The sequence below is a fragment of the Schistocerca gregaria genome, chromosome 4 (genome assembly GCF_023897955.1).
Source record: "Schistocerca gregaria isolate iqSchGreg1 chromosome 4, iqSchGreg1.2, whole genome shotgun sequence".
Taxonomy (NCBI): Eukaryota; Metazoa; Arthropoda; class Insecta; order Orthoptera; family Acrididae; genus Schistocerca; species Schistocerca gregaria.
Window position 1 is genome coordinate 662,677,248 of NC_064923.1, and position 20,575 is coordinate 662,697,822.

The window sequence follows — 20,575 nt, forward strand, 5'->3', positions numbered from 1 at the left end:
GACTTTGACTCTCCTGTACCATTGCCCAGGAGTGGAACATTCAAAGATGCTCAAAGGTGACTCTGGACACCGATACACTGGTGCACTCGTTGAATGAAAGAATTATTTACTGCTTCCAGTGTTTCCTGCTGAAGAGAATTACAAGCAAGCATGATACGTCAATGCATGTCCTTTGGAGTTGTTGCAATATTGTCGTGATAGACAACATCTTTAACGCATCCTCAAAGAAAAAAGTCCAGAGGATTTAAATCAGGAGACCAGCAGGCCAAGTAACTGTTCCTCCTCGACCAATTCATCTGGCCGGATACCTTCGGTTCAGAACACAAAGTGCACGCAAAGACATTATGTGTTGGACATCCATTGTGTTGATTACCACATAAGCATTCTCGTTCTTAGCAGCGCTTCATCCAGAAGGAGGAGGAAGAATTTGTCTGAGGAAGTTGGCATATGCTGTGCCATTTAGACTACCACTGATGAAATAAAGGCTAATAATTGTAGTACCAAGCATCCCACACCAGACATTAATTCTCCACTGACACTGATGTTCCATCTGTCTAAGCCATCGTGGGTTGTCGCTGGACCAATAATGCATGTTCCTTGTATTTACCTGTCCTTTGTTTGAGAAGGAACATTCATCGGTAAATAGAACATTGGAGAAGAAGTTCAGGTAGGCGAAAATTTGCTGCCAAGGCCACTGACAGAACTGTACACAATTCTGGAAATCATTCTCATGCAATTCTTGATGTAGGTGTACATGGTAAGAATGGAACCGATGACGTGTAAGAATACGATGTACACTGGTATTAGAAATGCCAATCTCATGTTGACGCTGTTGTGTGCTCACATATGGATTCACAGCAACGGAAGCGAGAACAGTAACTTCGGCAGCTTTGTCTGTGCAACTGCTATGGTGATTGCATTGTCATGGGTTGGAGCTTCCCGTTTCCTGAAGCATCGCAACAAGACGTGAAAACATCTGTCGGGGAGGTGGGTTCTTGTCAGGATACGCTCTTTGTACAATTCCACTGCCTGCGTAGCATTACGCTTACCTTCAACAACAATAAAAGAAACGTTATGTCAATGCAGTTTGTAGGAAGGATAGCCTTTACTGTATGCCTATTCTACACAACATCATATAAAAGGACTAAACTACTATACCAAATGTACCCGTATGTAAGAAGTATTGCAATTACTGTTCTGTTAACTTACAGTCTCCATAAATGAGTAGCATTTCTACCTTCTCTTTGTTGGTGTACATTCTACTCAAACAACTCTTCAACTAATGATGGTTGATGGAATGACAGGTGTGCATTCTACTTATGTTTATATTTGTCCTCTGTCAACGTCAGCACGTGGATGTGTTCCATTACCCAGTGTACCTACACTAAGCACTGGGAGCGTCAACATCAGTGTTGTGTTACATAACTAATAACGTTGTTTCAGTGAATGGTACACTGTGATACATTTTTGCATCGATCTTTAGGAGAGGAAATGAATTACCGAATAAAAAAATACAGGGTGCCATTTATAAAAGTCATACCACTGTTCATATCTTTGTAAAAAACAAAGCTACAACGAAGGCAATCATGCCGATTGATGTCCCCCTGATGGCTAAAGAACAATGGCTTGAAACATTTTGTAATTTGTATCTGGGTTATTTTGGGTGGTCAAGATAAGTGGGACACCCTGTATATTGGTACATATGTTTAATAATCCTTAGGCCACTGAAAATACTTCTGCAAGAGTTCAGTTATCAACTTTATGAAACAGCCAGCAAAAGCAGTTTTAACAATGGAAACCCTAAATGGAATAATATGTGAAATAAGCTTCGTCGCAGCCGTGTGTGTGTGTGTGTGTGTGTGTGTGTGTGTGTGTGTGTGTGTGTGTGTGTGTACACTTTTGCTGGAGAAAGAACAAGAACTCAAAAGCTGGTGTTTACAGCTGTATGTTTCTATGGGTCACACATCAGTCAGCTATAGGCGAGTGGTTGCCTTTTCTGCATTTTATGTAAAAGCTGTTTTATTTAATATTTATTGAGACACAACTAATTTTAGTCAAGCGGGCACCTTCAAGTCACCTACACATGGCTTGGAATCAAAAGTCTTTGGCAGTCTCCTGCAGAAATATTGAGCCATGCTGCTTCTACATCTGTCCACAACTGCAGAATTGTTGTCGGTCCAGGATTTTATGCACAATTGATTATGTCCAATAAATGTTTGATGGGATTAATATTGGACAATCTGGACAGCCAATCATTCACTCAAATTGTCCAGAATGTTCTTCAAACCAATCACAAACAGTTGTTGCCCAGTGACATGGTGCAGTGTCGCACACAACAAGACATGTGCGCTGGCTTTGCGGCCAGAGTGGTACACCTCTGTTTATCAATGGTTGTCCATGGTTTCGTCTTACGACCAGAGACGCTGGTCTGATGGTGTCTGATTGGCAAGCTATTTAAGTCAGGGTGTATATGCGGACAAGGGAAAAAAGTTCCCGGATTTCCCGGTTAAAAATACACTTCTCCCAGGTGAAAACACACTTTTTCCGTGTTAAGTGACAGCATATTTTCCCTTGGAATTGCAAAACTTATCAACCCTTTGAATGGTTATACCCAAGACTGGTGTGGTTTCTCGATCTGACTAAGTCTATTCCGTCACTATCTGCTAGATAAAACAAAATAGGCCTTTCTTATATTGCAGCAATTTTGTAACATGAACCAAATAAATGAGACTGTTTTGGCACAAATTGTCATTTTTCTAATACGACAGACTATAATTAATGAAGTACCAATATCGAATGCCTATTAGGCTTAATACAAGCAAAAAGCTTTATGTTAGGAAATAGTTTAACATTTCATTCATACACACCAGTTTCTCAAGCACGAGATCGAAAAGTAGTATTATAAAATTTTTATATAAATTTGCAATCGTCTTCTTATTCCATAATTTGTGTGATGTCCCCGTTTCTTCTCCTTCCTCGTACTAACCAAGAATCTTGTCATCACCAATTCTGTAGTTATTGCTGCCATTATCACAATTTGTTTGCCGATTTACTTCACTAGCCCTGCCAGAATCACCAGTTTAGTTATCACGAGACTATTCTCCAGTTAGGCGTTGTTACATGTTCATAAAAAAAGTTTTCCGCACTACTTCCAGAATAGAACTTAAGCAGCTGCTAGCCGGGGTTGTACAACTGGTCCTTACTAGTGTAGCATTCTGGCCAAAAATTTTCTGTCAAAACTTCATTTTCTTGGATACATTAAGAAGATAATATGTAATCTTGCTCACCTGTTATTCCTGTTAGTCGTTTATTTCCATTCTGGTAGTCTGAATCTGTGGATTTCGCTAGTAATTATAACAACGCTGATTATTCACAAACCCAATCAACCACATAATCAGACAGCAATTGGCATTCATTTGTTCAGCTTCATTCCCCTCAACTCATATAGCCCCATCCTCTTTTGTATGCGGAAAGTTTTATTTCTAGATGTGACGAGGAATCTCCTGATAGAGACATCATGTACACTACGCACGCATTCAAAAATCAACTTATGATTCGTTCAGCAATCAACTTAAAATGTGAAACTTCCTGGCAGATTAAAACTGTGTGCCCAACCGAGACTCGAACTCAGGACCTTTGCCTTTCGCGGGCAAGTGCTCTGCCATCTGAGCTACCGAAGCACGACTCACGCCCGGTCCTCACAGTTTTACTTCTGCCAGTATCTCGTCTCCTACCTTCCAAACTTAACATTCTGGAACTTAAAATGTGTTCAAAAACCAAAAAGGATGCTTTTCAAAATCATATGAATAATCGATAGACCAATGTGCGCTGAATGCTAGGCGCTTTGTGAAACAAGTTACTTTTTCCTCAAGAATATGACTTTGGCTCCCTCTTTTCCCAGTAGCATCTAGCTGCTTGCTGTGACTGCTTGCACAGCCAACAGCCACACTCCTGTAGCCAGAAGTGGCAGAATCTACTACTCAAACGTGACTCAACTGCTAAAATGAATCTAATGTAAACAGTTGTGACTTCATGCTCATGGGAGGCAATTTGTTGTTATGAAGCATTGCATGGTCTTCCTAAAGACTTTGACATATTTTGCTGTTGGCAGACGCTTGTAGGAGCACTGTGTGCCATCGTATATGGCACATTTCCTTTGCAATTTAAGTTATTTTCGTTTTTTTCTCTTGTTTATGGTTTTTTGTTGAAGTATTATACTGCAGTAGCGGGGATACAGTAATATCCTTTGTTAGAGTATCAGTTCTTACCAATCAAAATGACAAATATTTAACTGAACACTAAAACAATGAAAAATTCCCAGAATTCTAAAAAATTCCTGGGTTTTTCCCGTTTTCTCCTGGATGAAAAAATTCCCAGGTTTTTTCCCAGATCTCCTGGGTCATATAAGTCCACGCAGCCTGTCAGTTGCTCTCAGGTCCTTCAACTTTGATTCTGTAGTGGTGTGAGGATACTCCACAAGGTGGTGGGTCATGTGGGTGCTGCCAGAGTGAGAGAGCAAGCAAGCAGCGCAATGGGGAGCATGTTATCTGCTGTGATTATGCAGAGCCAGCTTGGTCGCTGAGTACATCCGACGAGTGTACTGTACTAGAGTCGGACTGGCCAATTTGCACTGGTGCTCACAAGGCCAATTTGCAGTAGTGTTCACAAACAGCAGTGAATGTTCGTTAGTGTGGTGGCTAAAAGGCTGTTTAAAGCATTACTGTGTCCCACAGCTTGGTTTAAGTACAGGCACAGTTACACTATTATATATTATTCTGTGACCGGACTGCACTACTGAGCATATATGTTATGAAACAGCTATTTGGTCTAAGTGATATAATATTTGTAATTTCCCCATGTTTTACTGTTCAAGTTTCTTTCACCCATTAAGAAATGAGTTACTACAGTTGGCTGTAATTTACTATGGTGTTCATATTTCAGTTACTATCATGTGCTGCTGCTGTTGTCGTTTTACCACACTTGAGGCACTTTGTGCTCGAAAGGGGGCTCCTTTTACTCAACCAATATGTAAAGATTAGCTGGGTGGATGATCACTGAACTGTTTATAATTCTAGTTTGGTTAAGTGGGCTGAGCCTCTTGCTTCTCGTAAACCGAGATGTTTGTGAACTAGGTGATGACTTACTAAGTGTGTGTGGAATACAAGTAACTGGCTTAAACTGTTTGCACTGCTTTTGCTCTGGAATTGTTTCATAAAATCAAGTGCTCTTGCTTGCATTAGTCATATAATTACTTGTTACTCGTGGCAGGAAGTCACTCAAGTTGTTCGTTTGTAAAGTTGGTATGAGAAGGAGCAATCATAAGTTATTCTAAGCACGAGTGCCAAGAGGTGGACTATTGTAAAGAGAAAGGCTATGAAGTGCACTGAAGGACCTATCATTTGTAAAACTAATATCAATATTGTGGCGCATAACCCTCCCCCCCCCCCCCCCCCCCCCAATAAGACTGTTGTGTATTCCTTGGTTGTCAATGGATTCAGAAGGATTGTATCTGTCATTTAACTAATTGTCGTGTGTGATTTCTCAAGACAGCCATTTCTTAAATTGTGAGTTGCAATTAATTTTTTTAATGAGAAATACTCATACTTGAAGGTTCTTGGAATTCTTTGTACCTATTGTTTATTGTCAGTATTATTTTACTGCCAGCAATCGGATTGTACAGTTAATAATGTACTTTAATGCTGGTAATCAGTGTTTGTTTAAAGTTTTCTGAATTGACCATCTGTGTTCAAGGGCTTAAAAGTTTTCAGCAGACTAACAATAAATCTGTTTTTAAGGTATGTTTGTAACATGCTTGGCTCCATACAACTCCCCCCCCCCCCCCACTCCGACCATTTCACATAAAAATGCCACAGTTGCTTGGGGACATGGAGTCAATTAATGGCTGCAAATGATCTCCAAGTAGCTGAACATAACCATTCCCAGTCAATGAATGGCTCATTCCACGTAATCACAGCCCACACCATCATGAAACCACCATCAACTTGCACAATACCTTGTTGACAAATGTTCAAATATATGTGAATTCCTAAGGGACTAAACTGCTTAGGTAATTGGCCCCTAGACTTTTCCGCAACATGACGCCTCAAACCGCGCGGCCCTTGTTGACAACTTGGGTCCATGGCTTCAAGGCATCTGTGCCACAGCTTTAACAAACTTAAATCAAAATTCATCTGACCAGGCTATGGGTTTTCAGTCATCTAGGGTGCAACCAATATGATCATGAGCTCAGGGGAGGTGTTATTAACTAAGGCACTCACGTCAGTTGTCTGGAGCAATAGTCTGTTACCTACAAATTTCATCACCCTGCCCTAATGGATACATTTGTCGTATGTCCCACATTGACTTCTATTGTTATTTCATACTGTGTTACTTCTCTTAACACTGACAATTCTACATAAAAGCAGCTGCCCTCTGTCATTAAGTAAAGGCCACCTACCACTGTGTTGCCCGTGTCGAGAAGTGTCTGAAATCTGGTATTGATGGCACACTTTTGATACTGTGGGTCTCATAATATTGAATTCCCCAACAATTTATGAAATGGAATATCCCATGTGTGTAGCTCTAAATACCATTTTGCATTCAGTCTGTTAATGCCTGTAATGCGGCCATAGTCAAGTCGGAAACCATTTCACATGAATCACCTGAGCACAAATGACAGCTCCATCAATGCACTGTCCTTTTACACCTTGCCATTTGTACATGCGCATACTGCTTTCCTATGACACTTCTCACTTCAGTGTATAACAAACATGACATGACACAAATAGTTATTGTGAAGCATTTTATATAAAATATACTCACAGAGCACATTAACAACATGGGAAAATATAGATTGCTACTTAACGTAACAAAGGCACTTTAAGTTGCAGACAGGCACAATTAAAAGACACTCTCACAAAGCTTTCAGCCAATCCTTCACCACCAAAAGAGAAACACACACACACACACACACACACACACACACACACACACACCATTCATACACACAATCAAGCACACCTCATGCACACATGGACGCCCACTCCAGCAGCTTGAGCCAGACTGCAACTGTCACATGGGACACAAGTAGCAATCTGGAGGGGGGCAGCGAAAGAGAAGGGATAGTAGTGCACGGGTGGGGGACAGAGAAACGCTGTCTGGTAGAGTGTGCACGGACTAGAATGCCAACGGGAACAGTGCCAGGAAGTTCTGGGGCAGGGGGGTGAGGAATAAAAGGAGCAGAGACAGATGGGTGGATACGTTGACAGAGGGTGGCAAGCAGAGAGGGTGGGAAATAAGAATCGAGTGGTGGGGGGTGGAGATGGTAGGACAGGGGGTTGAAACTGTTGGGTAGAGGGTGTAGAGACAGTGTGTTACGGTAAGTTGAGGAGGAGATAATTACAGGGGCAGAGAATGTGTTGTGAGGATAATTCCCATCTGCGCAGTTCATAAAAGCTGGTAGTGGAGGGGAGGATCCAGAGGGCCCGGATAGTGGAGTAGCTATTGAAATCAATTATGTTATGTTCAGCCACATGCTGTGTCACAGGATGGTCTACTTTGATCTTGGCCACAGTTTGTCTGTGGGTGTTCATCCTGGTGAACAGCTAGTTGGTTGTCATACCAATATACAAGCTGTGCAATGATTGCAGCAGAATTGATAAATTATATATGACATGGCTGATTTCACAGGTGAATTAGGCCCTTATGGGATAGGATAAACCTCGGACAGACCTTGTCCACAAACAGATCTCCTGTGCCATTTCCTCCCACACCTCCAATCCTACCACCACCCCGTAGAACTAGTCACAAAAGAGTGCCACCTTCATCACTGGAACAACTGAACCATATACTTCAGCAGGGTTTTGATTATCTATCATAATGCCCCGAAATGAGGAACATCCTACCCAGATCCTTCCTACCCCTCCTAAAATGCTGATTTGTCGCCCACCCAACCTCCACAACATCCTAGTTCATCACAATGCCACTCCCAATCGCAACCCCTTGCCACAAGGAACACGCAGGTGCAAGATCTGCCCAATCTACCCACCCAGTACCACCTATTCCAGTCCTGCCACGGGTTTATCCTAGCTGATCAGGGGCCTGGCCATCAGTGAAAGCAGCCGTGTCATTTACCTGCTCTGCTACAATTACTGCAAAGCTTCTTATATTGGCATGACTACCAACCAATTGTCCACAAGGATGAGGGGCCCAACTGACTGTAAAATACTCGATTTCAATGGCTGCTTCACTAGCCGAGCTTTCTGGATCCTCCGCTCCACCATGACCTTTTCAGAACTTCGCACATGTTAGTTATCCTCACGACAAACTCTGCTCTCGTAATTACCCCTGCCTCAACATATGGTAACATACTGTCCCCATACCCTCCACCCAACAGTTTCCATAGCTCTTTCCTATCATCTCCTCCTCACCTCCTTTGTTCGCTGCCCTCTACCACCAACATACTTGCCCATCTTTTCCCACTCCTCTCCTGTTTCACTCCTTTTTTCCCTCCACCTCCCTGCTCCACAACTACTGACACTGCACATATTGGCATTCTAGTCCCTGCACACTCCTCCAGACAGCATACGTCTCTCCCTCCACCCATACACTACTGTCCCTTTCCCTTTCTCACCCCCTGCAGATTACTGTTTGTAACCCACATGATAACTGCATTCTGGCCCAAGCTGCCAGGGTTGGCGGTCGTGTGTGTATGAGGTGAGCTTGCTTATGTGTATGAGCTGTGTGTGTTTCTCTTTTGCCCAATGAAGGCTGTAGCTGAAAGCTTTATATAAATGTCTTTAATTGTGCCTGTCTGAAAATCTTTCTTCTTTACAGTAAGTAGATATCTATCTTTATGTAAATTGTTGACATTCCCACCTGAGTTTCCATTGTTTGATACTCACACATTAACTTGATAAGATTTGCCTTATCTGATGCTTGACATGCATATGTAGTTAACTTGAAAGATACATTAAAAACAAAGATTCCAAGACTTACCAAGCTGGAAAGCGCCGGCAGACAGGCACATGAACAAAACACACAAACACAAACACACACACACAGAATTACGAGCTTTCGCAACTGGCAGTTGCTTCGTCAGGAAAGAGGGAAGGAGAGGGAAAAATGAAAGGATGTGGGTTTTAAGGGAGAGGGTAAGGAGTCATTCCAATCCCGGGAGCAGAAAGACTTCCCTTAGGGGAAAAAAAGGACAGGTGTACACTCGCACACACACACATATCCATCCGCACATACACAGACACAAGCAGACATATTTAAAGGCAAAGAGTAAGGGCAGAGATGTCAGTCGAGGCGGAAGTACAGAGGCAAAGAGGTTGTTGAAAGACAGGTGAGGTATGAGCGGCGGCAACTTGAAATTAGCGGAGGTTGAGGCCTGGCGGATATCGAGAAGAGAGGATATACTGAAGGGCGAGTTCCCATCTCCGGAGTTCGGATAGGTTGGTGTTGGTGGGAAGTATCCAGATAACTCGGACGGTGTAACACTGTGCCAAGATGTGCTGGCCGTGCATCAAGGCATGTTTAGCCACAGGGTGATCCTCATTACCAACAAACACTGTCTGCCTGTGTCCATTCATGCGAATGGACAGTTTGTTGCTGGTCATTCCCACATAGAAAGCATCACAGTGCAGGCAGGTCAGTTGGTAAATCACGTGGGTGCTTTCACATGTGGCTCTCCCTTTGATCGTGTACACCAATACTGTCTGCAGATCCACACAATGAGATAGATTACTATGTGCAAAGTACACAGAACTGAGGTTTTTGGCTAACTTTCCACTTGCTGGTCCCACCTTACTTTAATATCAGTTTGGATAACCAAGAACTTTAGCCATTGAACCTCATCTAGTATATACCCACTGATATCTCCTTCTGGTACCTGTAAGACATTTGGTTTGTTTCAAACTGCATAAGATGAGTTTTTGCAAACAAAAGGTCGAAATACAGGCTGAGCTAGTTGTAAGCCTATTCTATTATTCTCCTTGTTGTGTTTGGGCCCATCATCAAAATACTTGAATCATCACTAAACATCATAGTCACTGAAGAATTCTCCAATGTCTCAGGTAAAACTTTATGTAGACCAAGTATAGGAACGAGCCAAGCACTGAAACTTACAACACACTATATGAAATGTGTTTCCATTCTGAATTTTACCTTATCCCTACAATGTTATTCATTAAACTGACCTTTCTTTTGAATTTTACCTTATTCCTACCATGTTATTCATTAAAGTGACCTTTCTTTTGAATTTTACCTTATTCCTACCATGTTATTCATTAAAGTGACCTTTCTTTCTGTTGTTAAGAAAGGACTCCTTCCACACAAGGAGAAAACCATTTAACACTATACCATTTGTAAAAAATGTTGACGTTATACATTTCTGCCGCACAGAGAACAGCATATAGCAGTGGTTTGTACAGCCCTGCCCATCTAGCATGCGACTTGGTTAATCACTCACACAGCGCCTCATAGTGGAATTATCCGGAGTTAACAGATGTCAACTTTCAGCACCTAAAACCTGCTTTACAATGGAGTGAACAGAAGCAAACAAGTGCAAATGAACATTTGCAGAAAACTCACCACCATTTGTTTGTACATGTGTAGAATCGTCTGTACTGAAGGGAATGGAAGAGAACACGTAGTAACCAACATGCCTATGAACGTTGTGTTATTAGTTTTTAGTTTTTGGAGATAATATCCGGAGGAATTTAAGTATCTCACTTTGTATGGAAGTGTGACATGCATGAAGACCGTACAAACCTTACACGGAACTGTATCTCCATCTCTCCTTAACACTGGTCCAAACTTTTCCTTGTAGGTTGGCTGCCATTTTCCCCTGGCTTCTCATTACCACTGAGGGGAAATTTATACACAGAACACTAATTACCGATGCCAAGTATCATCTCAAGAGGTGACTACACTTGTAAGGTATAATGGTCATTTTTTCCCCCATAAAATAAAAATGGTCTAGTGGCAAAGCGCACACTTTGTGATCCAGAGTATATGGACATTTGCTGCTTGTCTCTGTGTATGTGCGGATGGATATGTGTGTGTGTGTGTGTATGTGTGTGTGTGTGGGGGGGGGGGGGCCCTCGCACGAACGCGTGTACACCTGTCCTTTCTTCCCCCTAAGGTAAGTCTTTCCGCTCCCGGGATTGGAATGACTCCTTACCCTCTCCCTTAAAACCCACATCCTTTCGTCTTTCCCTCTCCTTCCCCTTTCCTGAAGAAACAACTGTTGGTTGCGAAAGCTAGAATTTTGTGTGTAGGTTTGTGTGTCTATCGACCTGCCAGCGCTTTTGTTTGGTAAGTCCCATGATCTTTGTATATATACACCCACACACAGATTCATAGAGGTAGGTGTGTGTGTGTGTGTGTGTTTTTATTCTAGCTTAAAAATAACTTACATTCTGCCAGAATTTTTCATACCACATAAGTTTCAGATCTGTTGTAAATGAAGATCATGATAAGTTTTCTCAACACTGCTAAGCAAAATGTCAGTAATAACAATAACTGTAGAAAGAGACACAGATGTGCAAACAAAGACAAGTGCACAACTGTGATGATTTATCATCTCAAACAAGTGTGATGACTTATTTATTTATTTATTTACATTTTCTTTGCGTGGAGCCATCATAATGGTGGCTTTTGCAAACGTCAGACTTAATACTATGGTTATATTTATACTTATAAAATACACTATATTCTGTAGCTGTTGCTTCTTATGTCCATTTTTTTACATTTATCACATTGCAACTGATATGCTAATGCCTCTTGGTACAATCACTATCTTAAAATTCATTGAAAGAATATAAACATTTTTCTATTAGAAAAGATTTTAATTTTGTTTTAAAAACATTTCCCATGTAAGTTCTTAGAGAGTTTGGTAGCTCGTTATACCAAATCAAACCATTGATATATGGACTTCTATCAGCCATTTTTAACATTGTTCTGTTACGGAAATAGTTACACTTTGTTCTAGTGTTGTGATCATGTACCTCACTGCCCTTGATAGATTCTGTTGGTTGACTTATAAAAAAATACAGCTATTTTGAAAATGTAAAGCGAATATATTGTCTGATATTCGTGCTGCACAAACACTTCACGACATGAATCTCTATGTCCCATCCCATGTATAAGTCTTATTGCTCTTTTCTGTAGTAGTAGTAGTAGTAGTAGTAGTAGTAGTAGTATTCTTTTTAAATGTACATCAGCTGCACAGCCTCATAGTTCAATTCCGTAATTGAGATAGAGGTAAAGTGTTCCTTAATATACTAATTACAGTGCTTGGCTAGGAACTATCTTTGCGAGCTGGCTGAGAGATATATGGCACTACTGCCTTTTCCTCATATGAAATTAATGTGGTACGTCCACCGCAAATTTTCATCAACATATACACCCAGGAATTTACAGTTATCATTTTCTGTTGCAGAGATATACACATACCATTCATATTGTTGCGATGAGAACTGCCTGTTTTAAATGTCAGTAGTTGAGATTTGGTGACATTCACCTTGAGTCTGATCACTGAAGTATTTTGCTAGTAGCAAGAGATTCTAGCTATTTAGATTCGCTCCCATAGAATAAGATTGACATGTCACCTGCATAGTTTACAATATGGGAGTTAATGGGTTGTGCAATTTCGTTAACATATATAAAAGGAAGAGAAAGGGTCCAAGGATTGAACCCTGTGGTACACCTTGTAATACAGATTCACTGGTGGACTGGGAGTTCACGATTTTATTATCTAGTTTGTATGACAGTTTAGTGCTTTGCTTACAATTCAACAGGTATGTGGTTAGAAGATTCATGGCTTGATCCCCAATACTATAAGATTTTAGCTTTTTAAGAAGTACCCTATGGTTCACCATATCAAATGCTCTTGTCAGGTCCAAAAATATACCTGCAGTCTTCATCTTCTGGTCCAACAGACAGTAAACTTCATGAATGAACTGTGTAACTGCTGCGGTTGTACTTAGCTCTTTTGTGAAGCCATGCTGCGAATCTATAAGCAGTTTATGTTTTGTGAAAAAGGCGCTTAGCTGAGAAAGGACAATGCTTTCGAATATCTTACTAAAAGTGGGAATTAATGATATTGGTCTATAGTTGGAGACTTACTTCTTGCTTCACTGTTTATACACTGATTTCACTACACTCATTTTTAGAACTGTTGGATACATGTTTTCTCTAATGCTGCAATTGATCAGGTGAGTAAGAGGTTTAGAGATTTCTTTTAAGCATGCTTTAGTAATAGCACTGAAAACGCCATCCCATCCAGATGAAAATTTTTTCTTTAGCATGTATATTGCCCTGCAAACCTCCTGCTTATTCACTTCCACAAATTCAAATCTGGGTTTTTTATAATGTTACCATCATGTCTTATGCTGAGTTGTTTCATGTTCATCTTGTTGGGACCTTTTCGGAATTTGTCAATCAGCTTCCAAGATGCTTTGCTTATGTTGTCAGATTGTTCTATTGTTTTGCTGTTAATCTGATTCCTTAGATTAATTTCAGTTTTAAAAGTTTGCTTGGCCCTACTGATTTTTTCCTTGAAAACCTGCATAGTATTAGGTTTATAAAGCTGGTTTAGATCATGTACTTGCTGCATGAGCCTAATCAGATTTGTTGGGAGTTTTAGTCTAGGATTACTTCCATTTTGACAGTGTTCAACTACCTTCTGGATTTCTCTGACCGGACAACTATATTCATAATGATGCAATAGGGTTGAGCGGAATTCATTCCATTCCTCACCTGATCCTTTTACCCGGTACACAGAATCCCATTTCTCATTCGCTAGTTTGTCTTTCAGAGCATTAATATTTGAGTTATTCAGCATTCGTTTCTGTAGCACAATTTTTGTTATTTTAGGCACAAATGAATTTTTGTATTCTATCACCTGACAGAAGTGGTCAGAATAAAGAAAATCTAAGTTACTGTAATTTACCTTATCTATAACATCTATGTTGATTATAGCATAATCTATTCTAGTGGAACATGCGTCTGTCACTCTGGTGTCAGAGTTCATTATATTTACAAGATTGTATGAGGTCAGTACATCACTGAGTTTCGAGGTTACTATACTATTTGAGTTTGCATCTATATTAAAGTCACCTAATATAGTAAGGTCATTTGAACCAGCCTAACCAGCAACACTACTAAGTTTATCCATAAACAGCAATGCATCAGCATTTGGTGGCCTATATACTCCAATCATTTTATGCTTTGGTAACTTAAGATCATTACTGTGGAGTACAATGCCTGTCATTTCAATTGATAATTCTTTGGTGTGGTGTTCAAGAAAGGAAATTTTTTTAGCTTCTACATTCTTATTAACATACATTGCCACACCACCACCTTTATGGTTTTGCCTACAAAAACTATTTGCTAGAACGTAACCTTCTAATCCATAGTATATTATTTCACTGTATTTTAGCCCATGTTCCATTATTACCAGTACATGTGGCAAGTGTTCATCTATGAATATTTGTAGAATATCTAGTTTGTTTCTGAGATATTGCACATTTAAGTGCATTAACATTAAGGGTGTTATCCCTTCTTGTTTATTTACCATCTTGCACGAATCAAAACTGTTTGAGCTACACTTTTTACGACAGTTTGCATACACTGGTTTTTTGGAACTGACCTGCAATGACTGAGCACGTACTTCACAGCCTGGCTTTTCTTTACGCGCATGGGGCTCAGTCATAGCCGAAATACATCTGTGAAAACTATTATTATGGTCCTTTATTCCAAAAAAAAAAAAAGTCTCGTTCTTGTAGCCCAGAGCAATTGGAGCTTTCTCCACATTGCCTTTCTCGCAGTTTGCTTATGTGGGAAACTAGCTTGGCCTTCCCTTTCCTGTTTAAGTGGAATCCGTGTTTTGTATACTCATCACGACTCATCTTACTTAAGTCTATCAAATGTACATGGCTAAATTTATCACACAGTTTCTTTAGCTCGGAATTGTAGTATCGAATCTCTTTGTTTATACACGACCACAGTGGTAAATCATGTCACACTGGCACGTTTGTGATGACAATGTTCACTTGAAATAGTTTTGGTAATATGTTACGAAATCCTCGCAGAGCTTTCTTGCTTTCATTTTTGTACACGTCATTGCCGCCACCAATAATCAGAACGTGAGCGTCTTTGTCCAATTGACTTGTTTCTGTTGTAATATTCTCTACCACTGCATTTAACATTGCACCAGGCTTGATTTTCGCGAAAACTGAATGCTTTGAAGGCATACTTTCGTGAAAACTTTTGGATAGATCTTTTCCATGACTATGTCGGTTTGTTTATGTCTATCGTGCTACCACAATCTGCTACAAGTGCTGAGAATTTCTTTGATAATGGTATACTGGGGTTGTACTTACATGTAGTTCTTGCTTGTTTGTTTTTTTCTGCATACACTACATTTTCTGCGCAGAACAACTATTAACAGCAGTGTTGTCTTGAGTTAGTCGATAATTCCGATCCACTGCTTTATATTTAGTTTCCAGCTCTTGATATTTTCTCAGAAGTTCTTGATATTTTGTATTGATTGATACTAAATCATCTGTTAACACACTTATTATTTTTTCTTTTGTCTTTAGCGTGTTCATTATTTCGTTTTCTGCGGCACTTACGAAGCACTGTCGGCATGTCCAGTCATGTTAGTCTATCATATATTTAAAATTTACTTTGACACATTTATCGTGGTACCAGTACTTGCAGTCGGCACACAGGATACCTCTTTTGACCTCCTTCACGCAAATTTTACAGATCTCACTATCACTTTTTAAAGTACTGGGACATCACAACACGAAAAATGGTCACTCGGTGCCATCTTTTTATCATCTCAATAACTGTAATGGCCAAAATACTGTTTTAAAATAATGCATTCTTTCTTAAACTGCTCTTTTAGAGTCCTGGAAATATAATAAAATGCATACACATCACTGTCCTTCCCTGGAAATGTCAAATGGAAATAACATTACCACAGAGTACTATCATTTCTGTCTAGTGAGTAAAAGTGGAAGATATTTCCTTTTTTCTTTAGTTTCATAATTAGATTACCCTTCCTATACTGTTCCCTATTATTTCAGTTAATTGCAGCTCTCTTGACAAATGCAGTTTTTTGCACTTATCTTAAAATTACGGGAGTGCCTCCTACTGTCACTTTTCTACATGGCTTCTCCTTCGCCTCCTTCACTCCATGCATCCATGCAGTTGCGAACATGTATTTAAATAAATATGCTGGATTGCAGTAGGTGCAGTTACCAGACTGTTAGATCTGGCATCGGCTGATTCTTTTGTGAATACTGTAAGCCATTTAAATATTGAATTAAAACAAACATAGTCAATGGCGCTAGAACAAGACTTCTGCTCAGCTCCGTATAGTTTCCAATAATGACTCTACAAATGCACATTTCACACTGTAAATAAAGTATCAATTAACAAGGAAACGGTATCTAAATGTGCCATTCAAGATCAATGTTTATCCACTTAACTTGGGTGTCACAGCAATTCTACAAAAATTACTATAGGAGAGAGGTAGACAAGGGCCCTAGCAACTCTTCTACATCACCTCATACACAGTGGATCAGAGATGCACCTTCATTTTTTCCTCCTCCTTTCCTTTCTCTGTCAGTTATTACACAATTCATTTTGTGATAATCTTCATGTTTTGTAGTTTAACAGAATGAAACTTGGAGATACTAAATGCGATCAAGATAGCAACTTTTGCTTTGTGCGTTATGAAGCACTGGTGCTCCTAGCCAAAAGCCATAGCTCTATGGTGTATACTTATTTCCGTATTTGCTAGTTTAAATTATGTTGCTTCTAAACTCTCTCTCTCTCTCTCTCTCTCTCTCTAACACACACACACACACACACACACACACACACACACACACACACAGGCATTTTAGACACAGTATAATACAGCTTTAACAAGAAGCTCAATCACTCCCAGCGATCTGAGATCTCAATTTTCAATTATGTTGGATTTGAAAAAAATATAAAAGATCTAATTACATAAAAAAGAAGGTACATACGGTTTAACAAATACACTGTCATGTTGCTGCTGCCAGCCTGGTGGGGGACACTCAACCCAGGCATTAAAATATCGAACAATGTGATGGTGGTCAAGTTTTGCAAGTGCCTTCACTTCGCGCATCACACGTTCCCGTGACTCGTGGCTGTAACAGGATAACTACTTCAGTTTCTCTAGTCACATAATACATATCAGAACAGTAAAACAAATATAACTGGTTACACAAACTGAATTTTGTAGACTGTACAGTGCTGTTGGACTTTACGTGGTACAGCCTATTGGATCTGATATTTTAGCGATAGATAAACTGGTATAATTTCTCCAAATGTGAACAAAAATTCATTCACGAAAAATTCAATACACATAAAAATCATAAAAAGTCTACATTAATTAAAACTGAAATTGACAATTGTGATACATGTTAAAGGAAGATGGTGAAGGAAAAAACAACTTGCAACCAGAACCAATTTGATCCCTCAAGACCAAGGACTCAAACACAGTTAATCCTTCTGTATGGAGAGAGAGAGAGAGAGAGAGAGAGAGAGAGAGAGAGAGAGAGAGGTTGGCAGTGTGACTGAGAATGAGGGGGCCAGCCTGGGTCTTCACTAGCCATATCAATGCTAAAACCTACTTCATCTAACATAGAGCCTGTGTAAAATGGTAAACATGAAACATATTTCTTACAGTATTTCCCATGAAACTCCATGCTCTTCTACAGCACTGGAAATCAGTTTCGATAAAGTTTCTTGATTCTTCAGGTGCTTAGAATTTACTTTGTTATATGCTAGTGAGCTGCTTTATATCTGGTGAATCTTCTTACAAATATACATGTATATTTTTTATAGGGCCAGAAAAAATCCATAGGTCCAGCCAGCTCTGATTGTTAGCTATGATAAGTCTGTCAATTCAGAAAACTGAATGGTAAGGCTAGCTATGTGCATCAATGCATCATCATGCTGCAGAATGATTCCCCCATAGCCTTTCCCATGTTTTTTGAGAAATTATGGTAGATCTATTACTGTGTAACACTCAACAGTAACATTTTTTCATTTTTCCTGAGATACACTTATGTTGTTCCATGCCAATTGGTCTACATGTATCCATATAACCATCAAGGATTTTGATGGAAATTTGTATGAACAACTGCACATGTTCCCAATGAACATTTGTAAAGTTTCAAGATCATTAATTCACTACTTCTAGAGATATAGTCATCTGATCCCGTAACATAGCTATCCACAGTGTACCTGAGAGTTTTTGACAACTTCGAGACACAATGCCTCTGTTAATACTGTACAAATATTTTTGCACTCTCTTTGTGAAATAATTTAAAAAAAAAAAAGGCTTCCTAAGTGATCTGCAAGTGAATAATTTGAAGCTTGAAGCAATTTTTTTTTTTTTTTTTTGGGGGGGGGGGGGGGGGGGACTCGAAATAAATGTGAATTTTAGCTGAAGTAACTGCAGGATAAATGTGAAACTTTGCACATAATAACTTACCAATACAAGGGCTCAGAATATAAAATTTCATTCTCCTACTACTTTCCAATATTTCACAAACTGACAGCAAAGTTGACCATTTTTAGCCCACTTTTGCATTAAAAAAAGGGAGAGGTGTCTACTGCAAACACTTTTCCCATTTTCATTACAAGACCATGCTCTAACCCACCTACAAATGTGAGCATATAAGCCCTTAAGAAACAATGGCAAGTTGGAGGTGCATTGAAAATTGGCCTATATTCTGCTGATACTTTAATTTGTCATCTTTATTGTTCTTTATTACTCTCTAGAAAGGCAATATCAAAAGTCTTGGTGACTAGGAAGTGAGATCAAGTCTGAATACATTGAAAAAGTTAAAAAAAAAAAAGGGTGTCTTTTCATGACTCATCATGACCCATTTCATACTATACAAACGTTGGTTTTCTTTGTCATCATAATGGCCACTGAGCTACAAGCATGGATCAAAACACATTTCACTGTTTTTCTTGTTAGATTTTGTTTCCATATTTTTGTTTTCCTGTTCTAGTGTGTGCTTATTTATTCTTATTTGTTGTACTTACATCCTTCTTCCACCTACATGTTTATTCACAGTGTCTCCACTTCCTCCTATCTGCCAACTCTATCTTTGACCCTCCAACATTCCAAGTCACCAACCTACATCAATGGAACAAAACAGCTCATATCCTACAATCTAATTACTGAATGACTGTTTCCTTCAAACACTGTTTCTCAATTGTCATGTAAGGAACTTCTGATTCAGCAAGCTAGTACTATGAGATTTTGTTTTTATATTCCAGTTACAGTTTCAATTTGGGAATTCTTTTCAATAGAAAGATAACTGAGCTATAGAAACAATATTCTTTAGTAATGAGCCATTGGAGCCATGATTAATATGAAAACACCAACAGCCTTGAACTATCTTTATAAATTTGATGCTAAAAATGCACTACCAAACTATGTTTACGTGCAAGCTAAATACAGGAAAATGACCTGCAGTGTAGTGAGAGAGATTATGACAACAAGTGACAACTGCATAATTGACGACAATGATTAAAAATTATTAAAAAATTGGGGTGAGGGAGAGAGTGAGGAATTTATTGCTGATAACAGCATGCATGCATGCACGCACGCACACATGTGCACGCACACAATGAGCACTTGAATGAGAGAAGCAGCTGTGTTAAGGAGAGATTGTGTCCACAAATCTGGGATGTCATCACATCTTTTACTGGATGTAAGTAAGACAGTGATATTCAGGATGTGTATGATGTACAGCATGACCACAATAATTGGGGTTGAGCAGCCATCCATAAGTATCATCCACACGTGGAGCTCTGCCCACAGTGTGTAATAAGTCACAGAGTTTAACAAGGATACAGGAATACGGGGCCTGGCCACACAGGGGAGCATTAAATAAGATCACCAGAAATGTAATCTCCAGAACATACTGGTCCACACTAATGAAAGAGTGAAAACACATGGAAGACCAAATGGCGAGGCATCACGCGTGCCGAGAGGCAAGGGGGAGGTGTTCTCATGTGTTAGATGTTTACAGGATAAGAAATGGAGCACTGATATGTATTCCATTGTCTGTGACTGGCAAAATGTGTGTCCACTTGCTGGCCCTGCAGTGGGTTACAAGAACTTCTTCCTTCAGAAAGATAATACATCATCTTAATGGTCTCAAATTATGTGAAATGACTTGAAAAACATTCCACATATATAAGAGTGCTTACATTTGTGTGTGTGTTTGGTGTGGGGGGGGGGGGGGGGGGTGAAGCAGAAGGGGACAGGCACTAGGCAGCCACATTATAAACGTTAAAATAACTGTAGCATTTCATGTGGAAATAACAACTAAACAGATTCCGTCCACATGAATGGGCATCATCGAAAAGCAGCTATTGAAAACATGACCACCAAGTCGTCAAACATACTGCACACCACAAAAAACAAGGACTTCAATAGCCGCTTCAGTACCTGCGCCATCTGGATCCTCTACCTACAACTAGCTTCGAATTAAATAGGTGA

General features: G+C 39.7%; 1 protein-coding gene across 2 annotated transcripts in view; it reads right to left on the reverse strand.

The window, feature by feature from the left end:
• LOC126267175 (eukaryotic translation initiation factor 2-alpha kinase-like) overlaps positions 1 to 20,575 on the reverse strand; it is a 165,367-nt gene that overhangs the window by 51,820 nt on the left and 92,972 nt on the right. For both annotated transcript variants that reach the window (XM_049972136.1, XM_049972137.1), the window contains exon 12: positions 17,052 to 17,195. In XM_049972136.1, coding sequence (XP_049828093.1) covers positions 17,052 to 17,195 — 144 coding nt within the window. The remainder of the gene's footprint in view (positions 1 to 17,051; positions 17,196 to 20,575) is intronic.